Genomic DNA, 17,821 nt, shown 5'->3' with positions numbered 1-17,821 from the left:
TCGTGTTTAAAATACCATATTAATATCCTGTACTTTTTGCTGACTGCCTGAGTCTTTGAGAAAGAAAATGTGCACAAACTTGTTGGTCAAATTGTTGCTTGGAGTTCACAACACTAGGAAATTCTTCTTCTGTCACTTTCCAGCATGGGTCAATCAAAGGTGTGTATGAGGCTAGTCTCTCTTGATGGTCAGTAAGGTGATAAAGCACATGACAGTGAACCAGAGTTAACCATGACAGCTGAAGGGGTGGTGAGGGAAGAAGGTGCGGGAGCAGCAATATTAACCTGCATTTACATAGTGCCTTCAATGTTACACAAAGGTCCTGACTCTATTCACGTGAGCAGACTCAAATGAAGTTTGAATTGAGAAGTGCTGGTTGGAGTACAAACTCTGGGTTGGTGAGAAGGTTTAAGGAGTGGCTTATGGATGAAAAAGTGGCAGAGAAGTTTAAAGGAATCTTCAGAACCCAAGGGTCTATACAGCTGAAGGCGCATCCAACACTGGTGGGGGCGATTTAAAATCCAAAGCCAGATTTGAAGGACTGTGGACGTGCTATAGGGGTGGAGAAAGCAATGGTGGTAGGAAGGGATGAGATCACAAAAAGATTCTAAAATGGGTGATAATATAAAACTTGTGCCCCAACACAGAGTTTAGACAGTACATAACCTGAACTAAACTGGTATTGTTTTTTTAGATTCCTGTATGTAAAAGAAAATAAAATGGGGGAGAGAGAAAAAGGAAGTTGATAGGACTGGGAGCACCCATGGGTTGATATTGAGGGAGTGATACTGGGATGGATGTTAATCCAATATCCCGCTCAAGCTCTGGAGATTTGCTTGCCAACTTAATCAGAAGTTATCTGGGGTGGGTGAGGGGAGGGAGAGAAAGTGCTACTGCCTCTTCCCTTTTTGTTTTGCCTTCCCCTGGCACAAGTGTCCACAAGCTGGTGATCTGCTCCAAGATCCCTAACAATCCAGTCTCCTAGATGACTAAGAGCTGTCCCCAAGTGTCTTTTTTAGGCTTGTCTGATGCACCACTCTCCTGCAAGTCAGGAATCTGTTTACTGTTGCACACTGGCACCATATCCTCCAAACAAAGTCAAACTTGTTTCTGGTAGCTCCAAAGTTCTTCTCATGCAAGCTGGAGTTCTGTTTTTGCAGGATGGGAGGGCAGTACCGTGGATAATTGTGCATTGGGTTGGTTCCACAATGGGTAAAAAATATCCATCAAGGAGAGGAAAAGAATGAAGTGTGGGTTTAGATCTATTTTCCAGTGGATAATTGCCAACTTTCCCTGCACGGTACAACAGGGGGCCTAAGCATATTGTGGGAAAAGAGCAGGATTGCTTGAAGGGCAAATTGAGGTCTCTACACTGGGCAGTTTGAAAGGACATCTCAAGTTGGGGGTGGGGGAAAAGGTGAAGTAAGGGCTGAATTCTTCATCTGGACAGTGGTTCTGAAGTTTCCTCTAACTCGAGCTATTGATTACACACTTGTACTTCTCCTTTATAATATTTTGTTCCTTGTTGTTGAACAAGGCATTATTGGTCTGCTTGGTTTACATAGTAAAGAATCTGCCAGAGAGAGGATTTCCTTCCTTATTGATTATGTACCACCGTGTCACTTTATCGTCCCTTGACGTTTTCCAGCAATGCAGAATCTCCCAGCTACAGCTGCTCTGTTCTGCTTCCTCCACTTCCCACAATTCAAAGATAAAAATTAGTCGTACGGCACACAGGAAACTGAGGCAAACTCCGGAAGAGCACAAAGCATCATTTTGGACCTCCAACTGCTCAGGTCTCTCCCTATCCTACCTTGAAACATTGAGATCGTGCTGAGATCCTTCAGGGTGTGGGCCACCAATTAGTGCATGCACAGCAACCCACCCATCAAATATTGGGTGTGACAGCACTAATTGGTACTAAAAGCATTAAAGCACTTCATGCAAAGTCCTGAAAGAGCCAATAAATGTTGTAACTGGAGCCTCTAGATCAAACCTGGAGACTCCTAGGGAGCAAAAACCAAACTACTGCAAGAAGTTAATGGGTCAGGCAGCAGCTGTAGAAGGAAATGGACACCCGATGTTTTGGGTTGAGATACTTCATCTGGGCTTCCAGTGATATCATAGTGGCAAGGGTCTGACTGATGCCTCGCAATGAAATGCATTTTCCACTGCTCCCCCCATCAACCTTGGAACCAAGCATCTAAGACTCTGACACCAGCTTAATACTGAGAGTAAAACAGCTATCACATACTTACTATCCCAACTGTTACTGTTCACTTCCGTACTACATGGAGGGGCTGAGAAGAAAGCAAGAGGGATCAGAGGCTGAATTTAACAGCTTTATTTTTCACTTCTGTCATAGTTTGGAGCAAGGAAATGAAATGGTTTGTGCAGTGGAATACTACTCAAGTTTCAGTTACGGGGCGTAACTGAAGATTCCTTTATAATGAAGGAGAAAGGCTTACAGTCTGATATAAGTGAGATATGGTGGGTGATCACAGTGCAGACCCACTGGGTCAAAAGGTCTGTTCCTTTTGTGCAATACCTCCTATGCATTGAATGTCAAAAAAGCAGATGAAGTGTCAGTTTTATACCAGGAGAGTTTAAAACGTTGGAAACCACAGCTAAAAGGAGCCCCTGGTTGCAGTTGGTTAATGCTATTGCCTGTTATCTCCACAGAACAGAAGCACAAGCCCCGAAACTGAATAACAGCAAGGAGAGCATCATCAGCTGGTTCAAAGAACAGCAGATCCCACTTCGAGCCGGTTATGAAAAGCACAGTGATGTCATAGCTGCCTGGTTTCATGGTAATCTGTTGAAATCTTTTTTTCTTTTTCACCCTGTCTTGCTTTCATCATTTTCCTGTTATCCTCCCCACTTCCCCAGTGGGATTGCTCAAGTGTGGGTTTGGTCTGTTAGCAGGATGGAGTTGGAGAAGTCACTGTTGGCTTCTGTATTTCTGAAGGGATAATGTTTGCCAGCTTCAGGAGTGGAAGAGATTGGCTGAGAGGGAAAAAGGGGCTTGGATGAACTCTAAGCTGTGCCTTATGGTGAATGATGCTAATGTTTGGGAATTCAAAAACACTTATTGACTGTATCTGAGTCCAAGTGTAGGTGGCATGACTTGAATGAGGAAAGGAGCCTCTGCTGTCCTGTCAGAGTAGCAGAGGGTGCACATTATAGACTGTACACACTGTAGTCACCTTGCAATGGGAATGAAGGAAATGAATATTCAGTGTGGACGACGGTGGGTGGGGTGGAAGAGGGTTGCGAAAAGGAACCTTGTCGTGGTTGTTGGAAGTCGATCATCCCAGCCCCAGGACATCACTGCAGGAGCACCTTTGGGCAGTGAACTTGGCCGTATCATCTTTAACTGCTTCATCAATGACCACCTTCCATCTTAAGGTCAAAACTGGATGTGTTTGGTTACACGATGCTCATTTTGATTTGCAACCCCTCGGCAAGTGAAGCAGTATCCCTGCATGCAGCAAGACCCAGACAATGCTCAGGCACAAGCTGATGAGTGACAAATAACATTTGCGCCACAAAAGAAAGTCAGAGTCAATATCTTAACAATAGAGAACTTAACCACCTGCCCTTGATGTTCAATGGCATTACCATTGTGCTGTCTCCAACTATCATCAACAGTGGTTAGAAAGTCAAATGGACCGGCTACAAGATCTGTTCAGATGCTGGCTATCCTGTAGCAAGCAAGTAGAGTCCAAACACCACAGACTCTTGACTTGTGCCTTGTAGATGGTGGAAAGGCTATGATCAGCTGTTCTGTCCTGAATGGTGTTGAGTTTCATGAGTTGGACCTATGCTCATATAGTCAAGTGGAGAGTGTTAGTGTTTGCACCAAGGCTGTGATGAAATGGAATAGTCCTGGCGAAATCCAAATGGGGCATTGGTATGCAGATTATTGGTGAGTTGGTTATATAAAATCATAAGAGGCATAGATAAGGTGAATGGTCGCAGTCTTTTTTCCCAGGGTAGTGGAGTCTAAAACTAGACAGCACAGATTTAAGGTGAGAGGAGAAAGATCTGAAGGGCAATTTTTTCCATGGAGGGTGGTGGGTATAAGGACAAGCTGCTTGAGAAAATGGTAGAGGCAGGTGCAATTACAATGTTTAAATGACATTTGGATAGGAAAGGTTTAGAGGGATATGTGCCAAACCCAGGTAAATGGGACTAGATGAAGTAGGCAACTTTACCTGTATGGATGAGTGGGCTGAAGGGCCTCTTTCCATGTTGTATAACCTGTAAGAACCACCTGAGCACAGTAGGTGACACTTTCCATCAGTTTGATATCTTTAGAGTAGACTGATTAGCCAGATTGGATTTGTCCTGCATTTTGTGAAGAGGACATAACTGGGGTAACTTTCCATATCACATGTCTACCAGTGTTGTAACTAGACAGGAACATTATGGTTAGAACTGCAGCTAGTTCTAGAGCGGAGTTAGGATGTTTGCTGGTCCCAGTGGCATTGCTGTATCCAGTGCTCACAGCACTTTACTGATATCCTGTGGAGTGAATTGAATTGGCAGGAGGCTGGCTTTTGTGATGGTGGGAGTCTCATAGGAAGCAATGCTTTGGTATTTGTGGCTGAATGTGGCTGTGAATACATCAGCCTTTTCTAGTACACACATGATGGGGCCTGCCTTTGGTGAAGATGGGAATATTATTGGAACTGCCTCCCATTAGCTGTTTAATTGTCCACCATCATTCCCGAATTGACGTGGTAGGTCTGCAGACGTTTGATCTGATCCATTGATTGAGGGATTGCTGGGCTTTATACTGCGTGCTGCTTTTGCTATTTAGCACGCGTGCAGTTGTGCTTTGCTGCTTCATTAGACTGGCTTTGTGCCATTCCCAGCATGTCCTTCTGCACTCATTGAGCCAGGGTGGTTTCCCTTGATGGTAGTGATAGTGTGAGGCATATGCCAGGCCATCAGGTCACATATTGCAGTGGTGTACATTGCTGCTCTTGCTCCACTGTGCCTCATGGATGCCCAGTTTTGAGCTACCAGACCTGCTTTGAGTCGATCCCATTTAACACGATTGTAATGCCACGCAGCGTGATGGAGGATGCCTTTGTTATTAGTCGGTCTGAAGTCCGATCTACACAAATACTTTTACCAAGGTAGTGACTTGGTTTAGACAGGGCACAGTTTAAGGGTGTCCAGGATGGATTCCTGTCACAGTATGTTGAGAGGCTGACTAGAGGGAATGGCATATTAGATCTAGTATTAGGTGGTGATACTCAGATACTCGGGCTCAGGTGACAGATCTCTCGGTTGGGTGTGAATTTGGGGGACAGTGACCACCGCTCCATAACCTTTAGCATTGTCAAGGACAAGGATAGGAGCAAAGAGGATGGGAAGATATTTAATTGGGGAAAGGCAAATTGAGGCTATAAGGCTAGAACTTGAGAGTGTAAATTGGGATGACATCTTTGAAGGGAAATATACTATGGAGATGTGGTCAATGTCCAGGGATCTCTTGCAGGAAGTTAGGGATAAATTTGTCCCGGTGAGGCAGAGGAAGAATGGCAGGGTGAAGGAACACTGGGTAACAAGAGAGGTGGAACATCTAGTTAGGAAGAAGAAGGCAGCATACATAAGGTGTAAGCAGCAAGGATCAGATAGGGCTCGTGAGGAATATAAAGAAGCAAGGAAGGAACTTAAGAAGGGGCTGAGGAGAGCAAGAAGGGGACATGAAAAGGCTTTGGTGAGTAGGGTTAACGAGAATCCCAAGGCTTTTTTCTCGTACGTGAAGAGCAGAAGGATGACGGGAGTAAAGGTAGGTCTGATTAGAGACAAAGATGGGAAGATGTGCCTGGAAGCTGTGGAAGTGGGTGAGGTTCTCAATGAATACTACTTCAGTATTCACCAAGGAGAGTGGCCTTGATGACGCTGAGGACAGTGTTGGTAAGGGTAATGTTCTAGAGCATGTAGATATCAAGAGAGAGGATGTGTAGGAGCTGTTAGAAAATATTAGGACAGTTAAGTCCCCAGGGCCTGATGGAATATTCCCCAGGCTGCTCTGCGAGGCGAGGAAGGAGATTGCTGAACCATTGGCTAGGATCTTTGAGTCCTCGTTGTCCACGGGAATGATACCGGAGGATTGGAGGGTGGCAAATGTCGTCCCCTTATTCAAAAAAGGTGGTAGAGATAGTCCAGGGAATTACAGACCAGTGAGCCTTACGTCTATGGTGGGCAAGCTGTTGGAAAGGATCCTAAGAGGTGGGATCTATGAGCATTTAGAGAATCATGGACTGATTAGGGACAGCCAGCATGGCTTTGTGAAGGGAAGATCTTGCCTCTCAAGCCTGATAGGGTTCTTTGAGGAGGTGACCAGGAAGATTGATGAGGGTAGTGCAGTAGATGTGGCCTACATGGATTCTAGTAAGGTGTTTGACAAGGTTCCACATGGTAGGCTTCTTCAGAAGGTCAGAGGGCAAGGGATCCAGGAAGGATTGGCCGTGTGGATTCAGAATTGGCTTGCCTGTAGAAAACAGAGGGTTGTGGTGGAGGGAGTACATTCAAATTGGAGGGTTGTGACTAGTGGTGTGCCACAAGGATCGGTTCTGGGACCTCCTACTTTTTGTGATATTTATTAGTGACTTGGATGACGGGGTGGAAGGGTGGGTTAGCAAGTTTACAGACGACACAAGGGTCGGTGGTGGTGTGGATACTGTAGAGGGCTGTTGAAGCTTACAGAGGGATATTGATAGGATGCAGAGCTGGGCTGAGAAGTGGTAGATGTTCAATCTGGAGAAGTGTGAGGTGGTACGCTTTGGAAGGACAAACTCCAAGGCGGAGTGCAAGGTTAATGGCAGGATTCTGGGGAGTGTGGAGGAGCAGAGGGACCTGGGGGTTCATATCCACAGCTCACTGAAAGTTACCTCACAGGTGGATAGGGTAGTTAAGAAAGGTTATGGGATGTTAGCTTTCATAAGTCATGGGATCGAGTTTAAGAGCCGCGAGGTAATGATGCAGCTCTACAAAACTCTGGTTAGTGCTGTGTTCAGTTCTGGTTGCCTCATTATAGGAAGGATGTGGAAGCATTGGAAAGGGTGCAGAGGAGATTTACCACGATGCTGCCTGGATTGGAGAGTATGGATTATGAGGAGAGACTAAGGGATCTAGGGAAGGAGGATGAGGGGAGACATGATAGAGGTGTACAAAATATTAAGAGGAATAGATGGAGTAGACAGCCAGTGCCTCTTTCCCAGGGCACCAATGCTCAATACAAGAGGGCATGGCTTTAAAGTAATGGGCAGGAAGTTCAAGGGAGATATCAGAGGAAGGTTTTTCACCCAGAGAGTGGTTGGTGCATGGAATGTGCTGCCTGGGCTAGTGGTGGAGGCAGGTATGTTGGTCAAGTTCAAGAGATTGTTAGATAAGCATATGAAGGAATTTAAAATAGGGCGATATGTGGGAAGAAGGGGTTAGATAGTCTTAGGCAAGGTTTAAAGGTTGTGCCGAAGGGCCTGTATTGTGCTGTATTGTTCTATGGTAAAACATGAGCTAAATTAACTTTGCAGCTTTAACCTCCAATATGGCCATCAGAGGTAACTAAAGCACCAATGGGAAAATTGCCCCATTCTCTCTGGTGTCTTTTGGAACACTCTATTTTTGTGCCTCCTTCCTACAACCCAAAGACTGGGATTAGTATGCCTTTATTCATTGCAGGGGGTGAGAATCACCAACCAACACTTACTGCCCCCGATAAGGTGATGGTGAGTCACTGCCTGAAACTGCTATAGTCCAGCTGCTGGTGGTACTACCACTGCCATGAGGTGGTTCCAGGAACTGGACTGAGTACCAGCAGTGTTGGTATACCTCCAAGTTGGGGTAGTCTGTGGATTGGTACCTGCAGGTGGTGGTGGTTCCATACACCTGCTCTTGCCCTTGGTGGTTGCATGCTTAAGAGGTGATGTTGGCAAGTAACTGAAGTGCATTTTATAAATGGTACACACTGGAGCCAGGGTAAGCTGGTGGAGGATGAGATTCAAATTAGTTGGGCTGTTTTGTTCTGGATGGTGTTCAACTTGACTGTTGTTGGATCTGCACTCCAGTTGAGAGTATTCTGTTAGGCTTTGGAGATGCAAGTTACTTCCCACAGGATACCCAGCCTCCTGTCTGCTCTTAATAACCACAGTATGTGACTAGTTCAGTTGACTTCCTGTCAACGGTGACCCCCAGGTTGTTGTTGGTGAGGGACTTTGGTTATACCATTAAAAAAAACCAAGGAGAAATGATGGTTGTTGTAGCCACTGATCATTGTGTTTAGTTAAGTAGAAGGTTCTCTAGACATTATGCCAAAGGAGAGGAAAGATCTGAAGGGCAACTTTTCCACAGAGGGTGGTGGGTATATGGAACAAGGTGGTTGAGAAAATGGTAGAGGCAGGTGCAATCACAATGTTTAAATGACATTTGGACAGGTTCGTGGATAGGAAAGGTAACCTATGACTTGTTACATCCATTATACTATGTGACCATTACTGAGACAAGCATTCTGAGCTATCATTCCTGAGGTGCACTTTTGCTGGCTCTGCTAAATTATACATGTTGTCTCTATACACAAAAATGTCTCCAGCCAAAGGCTAAAACAAATATTGAATTAGTGGCAAAGGAGAATATAGAAACACTTTCTAAAATGCAAGGCTCCAACTAAAATAACTTTTCAAAAAAAATTACAAATGAAAAGTTTTACAACTTTTTTAAAAAAAAGCAAGTCAAGAAATTAAAAATTTAATCCTTTGTCTGAAAGAAAGGCAAACAACATTTGTGTGTTCTCTGTAATGTGTTACCATCTGAGGTTTGTTTTCCCCCTCAAGCTAGTCAAATTCAGTTGTTCTGTTAATTTATTTTAGATGTTTCCAAAGTGGTTGACTTCCTACCTTTTAAATTTTTATGCAGGATCAGCCCTTGATTTAAAGGTTAAGGCATTGATGAAACTTGTGTTCTTTTATTTCCTCATTTGTCTCGTGCATTCTGCCTGCCTGTGTCTCTCACTCTCCTATTCAGTGACTTGTGTCAGGGTCCCTGTCTTTTGCCCAAGCCGCTGAGGCCAACAACAATAACTTGATTGCTCCCATGGAAGGAATCTCCAATTCAGCAGCCCCAGCCAATAGAATGACCCTGTAAATGATCCATGGGGCCAGTAATCCATTAGGGATGCTTTAAGCACAAGGCATTGAAAATGTAGAGAATGCTAGTTTCTCTTCCATTGTTCCTTTGTTAATTAAATCACCAGTGACTTAGTCTTTCTGTAAGGTCAGGGGATAGACATGGGCCTCATTAGTCTATCCCTTTTCATATTAATTAATGGCATCTATCACTTGAGTATCCCTCAATCCCTTTCCTCACCACCAATTCCTCCCAGAAACCTATGGAAATACTCAGAAGCCTTTCCTATTTATTTTTATTAGTAACTTATTTGACAAACTTCTGTGACACACAAGGAGTAGGCCATTTGGCTCCTCCATATTTGCTCTGCCTTTCAGTAAGATTGGCTTAACTTGTACCTCATCACTTTTTCAACACTAACCCCTTATCCCTTGATTCAGTAGTCAAAAATCTGCCAGTCTCTACCTTGAAATGCTCATTGACGGAGGCTCCACAGCCCTGTTATGTAGAGAATCCGAAAGACTCATTCACCTTCAGCTGAAGAAATTTCTTCTCATCTCTCATGAATCGCAAGCCCCTTTTTTTTTGAGATTTAAAAAAAAATTTGGAAATACTCAGCAGATCTGGCAGTATTTATGGAAAGAGTTCTGACAAAGCGCCTTTGACCTGAAACTTTAATGTTAACCTTAACCTACTGAGTGTCTCCAGCAATTTCTGCTTTTAGTTCTCATTATAGACAGCCCAGCCTGGGGAAACATTCCCACTGTATCTATCCTGTAAAGCCTCTTAAATTCTGAGGAGAACTCACTGAAATGTGCAGACAGCACTGTACTGCTGCTGCAAAATAACAAATTTCACGTCATATGCCAGTGATTTTCAAAAAAAAACAAAAATTCTGATTCTGAGTCCAGAGAATATAGGTCCAATCTGCTTGATCCATTGGTCAATTCCACCCCCCACCCCCACCCTTTTAAGACTGTCTGGTTTTAAAAACTAGAGGACATGGAAGGAAGGTGATTGGCAAAAAGAAACCAAAGTGACATGAGGAAGACTTTAGACAGTGATTAGATGCACTGCCCTCATTAATAGAGGCAGATTGAATTGTAGTTTTCAAAAGGGAGCTAGATGAGGATAGAATATGCAGGGCTACATGGAGAAAGCAGGTACTGGATCTAGCAGGATTGTGGTTGTGTCGAGCCAGTTGAATGGCCTCATTCCATGCTGTACTCTGCGTGATTCTCTACCCTAAATCTGTGTTCCACTTGGTGACACTGCTGACCTTGCAACCCATTTCTGCTTTTTTTAAATCTGTGTGTCTTAACAGGGTCACTCATTTCAAGGTGTCTAGGAATTGCAAGTAACATTTTTGTTGCAGGAGTTCTGGGATCTTGTGGTTTGGATATTGAGCCTCTTAATTCTGTGTAAACTGAACCATTGGCCATGACCAGAGCCTAGCTAGGAAGCATCCACTGAGTACTAATTTATTTTCAGGCATTATAACCAGGCGAGAGGCTGAGGACCTCCTGAGTAAGAAGGCAACTGGGTCATTTCTAATCAGAATCAGTGAGCGGATGATTGGTTATTGCCTGTCTTATCGAAGCAGCGATGGGTACAAGCACTTTCTGATCGACTCCTCCAAGGACTCGTACACATTCTTTGGTGTAGACCAGTTACAGCACGCAACGCTCGCAGACCTGGTGGAGTACCACAAGGTAGGAGCTATTCTCTATATTGCCTATAAAATTGAAAGTCACAGCACAAGAGGTTATTTTGCCCATTATGTCAGTGTTGACTCTTTGCAAGTGCAATCTATTTCCCATCCTCCTGCCTCATGCCTCCCTTCCTCCTTTTCGCACTCCGCCCCCCGCCTTAGTCCCTTCACTATCTGTTTTCTGTCAGACATTTGTGTTATCTAACACTTTGCTACATCCAGCCTGCTCTCAGTAATGCAACCAACATTCTCACCAACCCCTTGTTCCTGCTCCCCTTGCCGTTGCTCCAAAACATCCTCTCTCCAGCCTAGCAGTCACTCCTACCCTTGTATAACATCTATCTTTTTTCTTAAGACAGCTACTGATCATTACTTTGAGGTCTTGAGGAAACAATGTAACTCTGGGACATTTTCCAGCAACTCTATTCCTTTTATTAAATGTAAATTTCCATAATGGAAAGCATTCAATAGGCATTACCTCTTAATGATTTGGGGGAAGCAAACTTGAGCAGGAAGTGTCTTGGATCTTTTCTAGGAGAGAGAAGCCATTACTTTTGAGAGATGGGCAGAGAATTAGTGATGGTTAGGAAGTCGTATGCAGTCAGGACTATAGAGAGGATAGAGGGCTGTAGTCCACATTCTTGTGCCGTGGTGAGAGTTTTGCAGCTCCTGCAGAGGTTCTCCTGAGCTCACCTCTTCATCTACACCTTTCTCAACACAGCAACAAACATCCATTTAATGTTTCTAAAATTGCATGGAGCCATCCTTGAAGTGGGAGACTGTTAAGCTGCTAAAATGTAAAATCATGGAACTGTCCATTGAACTCATTTTAGATGTAATCTTCTCTATGGTCAACTGAATTTAGTCTTGCTGCCCCTCATTAAATTGTAACAAACAAGGCTTTGCAACTGCAGCCTGCCACTCCCAAGACACAATTAGTGACCTCATGATATTTTGGTAACTAGTTTGGGTTAGATTCCTTTTTAAGACCATTATAGCAGGAACAGGAGGAGGCCATTTGCTTCTTGGTCCTGCTCTGCCATTCAGTAAGATTCTGGCCAATCAAATTCCTCAGTCCACTTTCCTGTTTATTTTTCCCCAAAACCTTTGTTGTTCATACTCAACTGACGATTTAAAGTGTTAAGGGGGAAACTAATTATAACTTACAGCCTTAACATCGTGCTCTTCCTGTCAATGTGTGAGTGAAAGTTTAGAGAGATGAAGTAACATTGAACCTCATTTGTAGTTTGAAGTGTATTGCATATTTTTAATGCTTTGAACATAACCATTGCTTAGGCTACATGCAGTGACAGTATCCTAATATTGAACCTTGCTCTTGCCAGGATGAACCAATCACATTAGCAGGTGCTGAACTCTTACATGAACCTTGTGGCCAACAGAGGGAACCTCCAGACTATGCCCATCTCTTCAACTGAGTCCTTCTGAAGCAGGAGCGTCCAGCAACCACAACCGTTGTTGTCCTCCTCCAACATGTTCACTTTAATGAGGGACTGAGTGAAGTAACTGGGCCCAGCAATGAAGTTGTACTTCCTCTGACAAGATCAAATGTTGTGCAGAAGGACACAAAGATCGGAATCAAAGTAGACAGTATTTGCTGACCTTTTCTATATTTTTAAGAACAAGTTTACATTTGGGTTCATAGCTGTTACTTTTTCTTTGAAGGACCAGGACATGTTCTTATGGTGCACTCCTGGTATATTACAGATTAGGAATCCCTTGTGTAGAGTTTGAAGTAAACTATGCAAGCTGTTCTTAAAAGTACATTTATTTTACCAGTAGATGAAGAATATATATTGTAAAGTTGATTTGTTTGTATTCTGCCCTCTTGTTGATTGACAGGGTTAAACTAGTGATGCAAGCCTCTTAATATCATTATATTGTGAAAGAAATGTATTTTCATACAGCTGCCAATTTTAACAATGAACTGTCTCCATGATATAGGAAAATAAAGGGAAATTGAAGAGCCATGTGTTCTAGATAGTTAAGTAGGGTAATTTCTAAATGTCATCCAAGCCATTCAATTTTCCAATTATTGTTATACTTTGTATTTAATAAAGTGGAACTATGACCATTGTTAATCTTTTCTGTTAAATGCCTAGACTTTCCAGTCAACAGCAAGGCTGATCCACAAAGAATGCATTTAGCTAATTCACAGTTGCCTAATTTCCATTCAAAACTGAAATTTGTTTGACAAAGGTAGCTGGAGCCTTAGCAACAGGACCCAATGTGGTGTATGTCCTGCCTAATGAAGCAAGAGGTGGGTCATCTTGGGAGTATGCTGCAGATCAGGCACTTGCTGAGATCCACAGATGATGTGTGATCTGCTGTATTTCCGCTATTTCCCATTTTTATTTCCAATATCCAGTAGCTGTAGTTACTTATTTTTCACTGAAGGACTACCAGCTCAGGTAGGCAACTTTATTGGCATGGATGAGTTGGGCTGAAGGGCCTGTTTCTGTGCTGTATTACTCTAAAGTCAGGAAGTTATGTTGCAGCTTAATAAAACTCTGGTTAACTGGCATCTGGAGCATTGCATTCAATTCTGCTTGCCCTATTATAAGAAGGATATGGAGACTTTGGGGAGGGTGCAGAAGAGGTTTTACCAGGATTGGTATTGGATTAGAAGGCATGTGCTATAAGGAGAGGTTGGACAAACTTGGGTTGTTTTCTCTGGAGTGGCAGAGGCTGAGGGGAGACCTGATCTAAGATTGAGAGGCATAGATAGACAGCTGGTATTATTTTCCCAGGGTTAAAATGTCTAATACCAGAGGGCATGCATTTAAGGTAAGAGGGGGTAAGTTTGAAGGAGCTGTGGGTGCCTGGAATGCACTGCCAAGAGTGGTAGTGGAGACAAATACAATAAAGGTGTTTAAGAGGCTCTCAGGCACATGAATGTGCAGAGAATGGAGGGATATGGACATTGTGTAGACAGAAAGGATTAGTTTAGTTAGGTGTTTAATTACTCATTTAATTAGTTTGGCACAACATTGGCAAAAGATCCTGTTCCTGAGCTGTACTGTTCCATTCTATGACCTGTCCTTTTCATCAACTACCTTACTCTATCACTCTTGCTCAAACAATTATAAATAGGTCCATGTTATGCCTTGTTTCCCATCATTACAGCTTTAGTAACAGGTGGTGGCATATGGGGAATTGAGAGAGGTGCAACCAGCTGTAGTGATAGAATTGAGCTGTATTAATGAAGGCTCTACCATAATGAATGTCACAGAGGCTGCTTGACCCTGCTCTGAAACAGCTGCATCCCTTCTGACAGCTGACTTAACCAAGCCTCTCGGCTTAACTGGCTGTCAAAATTATCAAAAAACCTGAATGTTTTTGGTACTCAGAAATATTCAAAGCTGTCCAAAATAAAATCACCAATTTAAAAAAATATACATTTAACCCTAAACCATGTAAAAATCCAGCTTCAAAAAACTGCAAATTAAATAACTCTGCCTCATTGGATATTTACATTCTACTTAATGGAAACTTTGTTCCTGCAATGCCCAGCCTAGTGTAGGTTCTCCTCTGCTGGTAGTCTCAGGCCAATGGCAGAGTGCATTTGGGAAATTGCTGGTAAGTAAGTGTGACCAGTGCGTTCTGGAATTCCCTGAGTGTGCATGTGCAGGAATCCAAAATTAAGGATTGCTGTGCCAATCCAGGATCTGGGCCCATGTCAGCACACCAAAAACAAGTATACAACTCATTTACTCCAACTTGAACTGACTATGCCAACCTGATCTAAGATGTGCAGAGATCCAGGAAGAAGTGTCCAATACCTGGCTGTTACATTGAATAAAACTGTCTTTTATTGAGGAACAATCAAGTTCTGCTGCTGTGGGATTTCACTACATACAGTAATTTAAAGGACTAGTCAGCATCCATGACATTCATTATATTATGGCTTTCATTAATGCAGTTCAAATCCATCATTGCAACTCTCCATTCCCCCATTTGGAACCAACTAATAGCAATGATTTATAGCCTGTATTATTGAGACTGCATTGATGGCATAAGCTGGACATGTTTATAGGAGATACTGGAGACTGCAGATGCTGCAGTCTGGAGCAACAGACAATCTGCTGGAGGAACTCCATGGTTGGGGGGGGGGGGGGGGGGGGGGTGGTGGTGGAGAGGAATTGATGTTGCAGATCAAAACCCTGTATCAGGACTGAGTAGAAAGGGAAGATGCCAGTGGATATGTTTATAATTGCTGTGTGTGGGAGTGATACTGAAGTATAGCTAGATAAACTGGATTGGTAGACCTGAAGTGAAAATAAACTGCAGAAGGAATAAATGCAGAAAATACTGGAAGCGCCACAGTTCAGGTTGAATCTATGAATCTCCGCATCCATCTGACCTACTGTATGTTACCAGCTATTTCAATTTTTAAGTTGGATCTTAAGGTCTATGTTACTGTAACATCTGGAAGGGTTACAGAGATGTTAAAAATGTTCCTCTGCAAATAAATAACTGCCATTTCCATCAGTTGAAAGCCAACTCCAATGTGGAGAAGTGTTTTGTACATTTATTGTGAAACCCGTTCACTGTTCAGCATTTACAAAAGCCAAAAAGCACAACTTTAACCTGTCCAAATTCAATAACTGTACAGTATTTAAAGTGACATAAATTATTTACCTTTTTGAAATGTGATACAATAGAAATCTGCAGAACAGAAAAATAAAATGTAATTTTACAATTCACAACCAAAACCTTCTACAATGGAATTTGATAGGGCTGGGTTAACAGGATTATAGATCCATGTATATTGTACCAAGCTTAAAAGCACTAGTAGTCAAACATTGCACCGTGAAGTGTAGCTGGAGTGTGTTACTTTTGTCTATAAGCATCTCCATTGTCATTAAAGCTCAGTTTCTACCCTTGTGTATATTTCCTGAAAGATTTTAGCTTCCTAACCATTGAAATTTACTGTGAAATATTGACCAACTTAAAAACATGGGATGAATCACAAGTTTTATTACATATTTTAAATCATTTTAGGTCCTCTAGCTGACACATCCCTTAAATCTTTGTCTTATCAGTCAATATCTCCAGGCTTCAATGACTTTGGCTTTTTCTATTTCAGACAGTGGCTGTCATATGACCATCATTGGTGGAATTTATCAGTTTATAGAAACAAGCAGCCTAGTGTGAGGGACAGAGGATCTCAGAAGCAGAGCATAGAAGTCCTACTGTTTTTCAGGCACAAATACATTCCAGCAGCAGTTCAATCACAAGGCAGTTCTAATGTAGTCATGGGGTTCAGAAGCCAGCTGGAAATTAACATAGGACCATAGTAAAGCACATTCAACAGATGGTTGATTATGCACTTGGAATGTACTCTGGGTGGGTCATGTTGAGTTAACGTGAAGTTTGTGCTGTGGTCTCAGACCAGTGGTTCCTAACCTGAGATGCATGACCCCATTGAAAATTGGGAGTGGGGAGGAAAATAAATGCCAAAGATTACAGGGAGTCTGAGGTTTTAATAAAAAGATAATTTAAATGGAAAGTTAACAAAAATAAATAGGCTCAGGCTCTTCGTTGCTCTAGCCTTTAGCAGGCTGTAGGAACTCTTTGGACTGTGATGGGATGAAGTTTCTAAGGGGGCTAAGGTGGGGATAGTTGACCAAGTGTGAACAAGTACATTCAAAAAAGGTTGCCATAGACCTAAGTGCAATAAATAGGACAAACGCAGATTGTGATTCCAGTCTTAAAGCAGCTTTCACGTAATCACTGTAAACTGAAACCATGCAGCCTTACATTGGATTGTGAAATCTTTTGACGGGAAGAAAAAAAATTCTATTGATAGGACAGTAAGTAAACAAAAAAAAACTGATTTAAGATAATGGTAAAAGGATGAGAGAAGAGATCAGGTATTTTTTAATGCCATGAGCATGAAAGTGAATGCACCAGGCTAGTGAAAGCAGCTTCATTAAGTATATATCAAATTTTCTTGAAAGTTAAAAGAAAATTTTATGCAGTAATGAGGACAGGGGAAGTGGAGTGAATTAAATAGATCTTACAAGCTTAATGGACTGAATGGTGTTCTTTTGTAAGTTTCCATGATTCAATTACCTCTCTAAATGGAAGTGTATAATAAGACAGGAATCTAGGATCCAGATATTTGAGAAGGTATTGGGCAGGAAATGAGTATGGTGGCCAGTTTGATCAGTAGCGTGTAATCTGGTACATCTTTAACTAAATTAAATTAAGAGTGCCCAGCCCTAACGTTCAAAAATTTTTAAAATGCAGTTCATGTAAACATGATACTTCTGGCACTGAAGCACTAAACAGTTTCAAAAATATTAACAGCAATCCACAGACCTGATAAATCAACAGATTACATTACTGTACAAGTACTGCATAGATTTTAATTATTAACATGTTTGGCCCAAGGTAATTTACAAAACTTGTTTAACATATTTAAAAAAATACCCTGGATCTATCAAGTTTATCTGAGTCCACTCTTATCAAAGAGGGGAAGGCATCTCTCACTGTCCTTCCTTCTCTTCCCCTCTCCTCCTCACCAGTAACAGCGCAGCTCGCTTTGAAGGAATGAGTTATGAAGCTGCTCAGCTCCTCGTGACTGAGATTAATGGGAATCAGTACATGGGCAGTACTCTCCATGCATAAGAAACAGTATGATAGATGCTTGAATCTGCTCACCTAGCGTAGAGGCAAGGTAGTGATGAGAGACAAAAGGGTCAAATGGAAATCTTATACTTCAGTGGGAGTTTTTTCATGTCACTATTGCTGACCATCATGCCTTAAGAAATCAAAGTGAACAAACTGTGATAATTACCTGGAAGAATAAAGGCTCTGTTTTTTCATAAAGTACAATTGTAAAGTGCAAATGAGATTTAATGAGAGCGGGATTAAATCACACAGCCTTTGGTATCAATTTATGCTTTCCCTCCCCAACCCTCTTCTCCTGAGAATCAGTACAAA

At 42.4% G+C, this 17,821-nt stretch overlaps 1 protein-coding gene across 1 annotated transcript in view; it reads left to right on the top strand.

Annotated features, from left to right (window-relative positions):
- sh2d4a (SH2 domain containing 4A) overlaps positions 1 to 12,946 on the top strand; it is a 48,499-nt gene extending 35,553 nt beyond the window's left edge. Inside the window, exons 7-9 of the mRNA XM_052045137.1 lie at positions 2,683 to 2,810; positions 10,633 to 10,853; positions 12,196 to 12,946. Coding sequence (XP_051901097.1) covers positions 2,683 to 2,810; positions 10,633 to 10,853; positions 12,196 to 12,288 — 442 coding nt within the window. The 3' untranslated portion in view covers positions 12,289 to 12,946. The remainder of the gene's footprint in view (positions 1 to 2,682; positions 2,811 to 10,632; positions 10,854 to 12,195) is intronic.
- The last annotated feature ends 4,875 nt before the right edge of the window (positions 12,947 to 17,821 follow it).

This window comes from Pristis pectinata, chromosome 2 (assembly GCF_009764475.1).
Source record: "Pristis pectinata isolate sPriPec2 chromosome 2, sPriPec2.1.pri, whole genome shotgun sequence".
Taxonomy (NCBI): domain Eukaryota; kingdom Metazoa; phylum Chordata; class Chondrichthyes; order Rhinopristiformes; family Pristidae; genus Pristis; species Pristis pectinata.
The sequence above is the reverse complement of the archived record's forward strand: the minus strand, read 5'-3'. Positions and strand labels throughout refer to the sequence as shown.